General features: G+C 63.6%; 1 protein-coding gene across 1 annotated transcript; it reads left to right on the top strand.

The window, feature by feature from the left end:
* Positions 1 to 3,507: 3,507 nt before the first annotated feature.
* Positions 3,508 to 4,110, top strand: LOC124584360 (histone H1-like; the record flags this gene model as incomplete). Its single annotated transcript, XM_047131349.1, has 1 exon — positions 3,508 to 4,110. A coding segment is annotated over one exon (603 nt), but the record flags the coding sequence as incomplete, so codon positions are not given.
* Positions 4,111 to 4,310: the final 200 nt, after the last annotated feature.

Raw genomic sequence — 4,310 nt, 5'->3', positions numbered from 1 at the left:
CGTGGGCAGTGTGTTGGCAAGCGTCGGTTCGACTGCGACGTTGATGGGCAGGGCAGGGCAAGGTTAATGGTGGTAGGAGTAGGCGTGTGGGCGCAAAAAATCTGCCGCTGCAGGCGGTGCCGTAACCGCCATGGCGGGAAGGAGAGAGGGCCAAAGAAAGAAAGAAAGAAGAAAAAAAAGGAGGGGGGGGGGGGCGAAAGTGGAGAGGCGGTGGTGTGAGAAGGGCGGGGGCGGAAGGAAGGCAGGAAGGACAAGAGGCGAGGCGACGGCTTGCTTTGTGTATCGGTCGGTCTCTGGCTATGCTTCGTTTTCTGCAGCAGGGTCGGTGCGCGGCGTGGCTCGCGGCAGTGGGAACGCCTGGTGGCTGGACGGCCAGCAATGCGGTTGGATGGGCGGCCACAGCACCGCACCTGTGCCCGAGGAGGAGACGCTGGCGGCGGGCCCTGAGGTGAGGCCGGCTCGGCTGGGGCTGTGGATGTGTAGGTGTGCGCCGCTGCTGCAACAACGAGTAAAACGCGAGAAGAAGGGATGGCGGTAGAGAGGAAAAAAAAAAAAAAGGTCGTGTTGTGTTGATGCGCAGGCAGACGCGTACAGAGGGACGAGCCCGGTCTGCAGCAGGGTGTGGCCGTGCCGAGTGCAGAGCAGCGGCGGCTCGGTTCGGTTCGGCCCGGCCCGGCGGGCCGCGCTGTTGTCGCGGACGTGAGCGCCCCCTGGCGGGTGGCCGGAGGCGGCGCGGCGTGTTGGACGTGTGGCTGGTGGCAGTGCACAATTTGCGAGTGGCTGGCGGTGTGGTGTGGCGGTTGGCGCGTCGGGCGGCGGAGAGGTATGTGTTGCGGGCGCCCTTTGCTGCGCTGCGTCGTTGCGTGTGCCGTACAGGGCGGGCGCTTGTCGACTGTGTGGGCGGTGTGGCGAATTGGCGTGAAACGGCTGCCGAGAGGTGTGTGGTAGCGAGCCGGTCGGTGGTGTCAGTGCGAAGGGGAATGTGCGTGCGTTTGGCGGTTTCGGTGTGCTTTTTGCGGCGTGAGAGTGGGAATTAGTGGGGCCGGCTGTTGTGTTGGTTCCTTGTGTCTTGTGTCGCGTAGCTTGATGGCAACGTGGAAGGACGCCGGTTTCGTTTCGAGCCTTGCGTGTGGTTGTCGACGTTGACTGGTTGGCGTGTGCCGATGCACGTGCATGTGTGGGTCGCGAGTGCGTTTTTGGCTGGCTGTGTGTGTGTGTGTGTGTGTGTTTTGGGGGGGAAGGGGGAGGCGGTGGTGAAAGTGCAGTCGTTGCCACGGGCGTCGTCGGGTGGGGCTGGGGCTGTGCGTCGTGGCGGAAAGGTGGTAGGTTGCGGGAAGCGAGCCCGTCGTTGACGGTGTCGCGTGAGTTGTGAATCGAGTGGGGCGCGGGGCGCGGGACAGGAGCAGCGTGCCGCTGCGTCGTGGTCGTCAGCAGAGGCTGTGCGTGTGCTTGTCCTTTTTGTGGGCGGTTCGTGCGAGGCGTTTTTGTTTTGTGTTGCCCTAGTTGTTAGTTTATTTTGTTTGTGTTTGTTATTTTGAGACGACGACTGGTTGGTGGCGTGCGCGCGAAGTGGCGGTGTGCGCTTCCCGTGTCGTTTGTGTTGTTTGGTTTTTTTGTTTTTGTGTGTTTTTTTTTTTTTTTTTTTGCACTGGGCCCCGGTGGGTGGGTGCGTGTGTGTCGATTGCCGGCTGGCGAGAGGTGCGCCATCGGCGGGGTGGGTCGCCGGCACAAGTAGAGGCGGCGGCGTTGTTGCTGTTGTTGTGTGGTGTTTGTTTTGTTCGGCTGTGTCGGCGAGCTGTGTTGCGGTGCGTGTGAATGGTGGTGCAAAAGTGCTGGCGTTGGGGCTGCGACTGCGACGGCGGCGAGCCGCGGGCGCGCCATTGATAGTGATGTTGTGAACAGCGGCTGTGTACGGTAGTGGTGTTGTTGTAGCACGACGTGCATCCGGGCCGGCGCGGAAAGCGCAGTTGCGGGCGGTTGCCCTTCGGTGCCAGCCATGTCGCGTGAGCGGCGGGTTGCTCTGGTGTCGACACGTGGTGCTCTGGGTTGTTGTGTGGTGCCCTTTGGCCGGTGGGGGTGGTTCGCGTGTGTCTCGTTCGCGCTCGGTGTCTGGTCGTGGTCGTGGTCGTGCTGCTCCCCCGTCTGTCGGCGGTTTCCGACGTCGTCTGTACGTTTTTGTTCGTTTGCGGCGTGCCTGCCGACGTCGTCCCGTCGCGACCTTTCAACCGAAAGTGTGGCGCCCGAAGGTGAACGAACGTAACCCTGACCTCGGCGCTTTACGCTGAGCCGAGCGAACCGAACCGAACCTAACGTGTGGTGTGGCGAGGTGAGCTCAGCCTGTGAGCCCCTAACGTCTACGTAAGGTAAGCTGTCCGGCTCACGCCTCACGTTTGAACGCTTTTGTAACCTACGTTTGACGCTTCTTAACCTAGCACTGACCCCTTAACCTAACGTGTAACCTAACCTAACCTAACCTAACCTAACCTAACCTAACCTAACCTAACCTAACCTCTGACGCCTGACGTGTTTGAATGCTTAACCTAAGTTTGACGCTTAACCTAACCCAAGTCCCCTTAACCTAACCCACGTCCACCTAACCTAACCTAACGTAGACGTGTAAACGTAATGTGTAACGCGTAACGTGTAAGGTCGGCTGTCGTGTGTGCTTGACGGCAGATTGGGTTGGTCTGTAGATTCGGATTGCGGTTTGCCTCGGTCGAGGGGTTGGGTCGGAAGCGGCGAGGGGCGGCGGCGCCTGTTGCGCAGGCGGCGTCCGTTTGCGGCGGGCAATTGTTGAGAAACGGCTGTGAATGTTGGCGGGCGAGAGGAGGAGGACGGCGCGCGATGTGGCCCGACGGCTGCGGGCCGATCGGGAAACGGCGGGAGGGCGACGGAAGGCGATGGGGCGGCGGAGGCGCGTTTGCACGGCCGTCATCGCCGCACGCCTCGGCTTGTGTGGCTGTGGCGCCGGCCGCGCTGGCCGGGCTGCCGCGGCGACGGTGTGGGAGTTTTGCCGAAGGTTTGGCCATTGTGGCGGGTCGTCGGCTGGGGCTGTGGGGGCGGCATTTGGGCGGGGGCGGCGATTCTCGGCGGGCCGACCCAGGCTGTAGCGCGCGGTAGCTGCAGTTTGGCCGTGGTTTGCGGCGCTGCCGTGGCGACTGGTTGGCGACTGTGGTGTGGCTGTGTGTAGCCCCATCCTCGGTGGTTTGAAAGGCGCGGGCGGTTGTGGCGCAGGTTTGGGGCTGCTCCGCACAGGCTGTCGGACGTTGGGCGGTAGCAAGCGCGGGAGGCGCGGCGCGGCGGCGCGCAGAGTGGCGGCCGCTCTCTCGGCCGTCCGCGCCCGCCCGCGACACTGGCTGGGCCTTGTGATTCTCTGCTCTTGTGCTTGCGTGCCTGCCGTCCCGCTCGCTCTCGCTGTGTGTTACGCGCGTCGTCGAAATGGCAGATCAGGCGGCTACGAACGAGACTGCTGCGGCACCCGCCGCCACCGGCACTACGAAGAAGGCCAAGTCTGCGTCGTCTGCGAAGAAGCCGCGCGCCAAGCCTGCGCACCCGCGCACCTCTGAGATGGTGACGGCCGCCATCAAGAGTCTGAAGGAGCGCGGCGGGTCGTCGCTGCAGGCGATCAAGAAGTACATAGCCGCGCACTACAAGCTGGACGCGGAGAAGCTGGCGCCGTTTATCAAGAAGTACCTCAAGTCGGCCGTCGTGGCGGGCGAGCTGGTGCAGACGAAGGGGAAGGGCGCGTCCGGCTCGTTCAAGCTTGCCGGCGCCGGCGGCGGGGGGGCGGCCGAGGGCGGCAAGGCTCGTGCTGGCGGTGCCAAGAAGAAGCGCGCCGCTCCGGCCAGCAAGGAGAAGAAGGGCGCCCGTGCGGCCGGCGCAAAGAAGGCTGGTGGCGTGAAGGCGGCGACCGGTCGGAAGGCGGGCGCCGCCAAGAAGGCGTCTGCGGCGTCGGCCGCTCCCGCGGGTGCGAAGAAGGCGGCTGCGGCCAAGCCGGCCAAGGCCAAGTCGCCGTCGAAGGCGAAGAAGGCCGCCAAGGTTCCGACGAAGAAGCCGAAGGCGCCGCGCCCGAAGAAGGCGACGACGCCGTCTAAGGCGAAGGCTTCGCCCAAGAAGAAGAAGTAGAGTAGAGGAGAAAGAGATGGGAAAGGAAGGGTTTGGCGCTTGACTCCGTCGTCCCCACCCCCCGTCGTCGTCTAGTGGCGCGCAAGAGACGCGCGGCCCAAAACGGCCCTTCTCAGGGCCATCAAAGCACGTCGGGGAAGGTTTTGATTGTCGTGTTGCGTTTGGTGTGGGTGTCTGTCTGGCGT

Source organism: Schistocerca americana, unplaced genomic scaffold (genome assembly GCF_021461395.2).
Source record: "Schistocerca americana isolate TAMUIC-IGC-003095 unplaced genomic scaffold, iqSchAmer2.1 HiC_scaffold_470, whole genome shotgun sequence".
In the NCBI taxonomy this organism is placed as follows: domain Eukaryota; kingdom Metazoa; phylum Arthropoda; class Insecta; order Orthoptera; family Acrididae; genus Schistocerca; species Schistocerca americana.
This window is presented reverse-complemented; position numbering and strand designations above follow the sequence as displayed.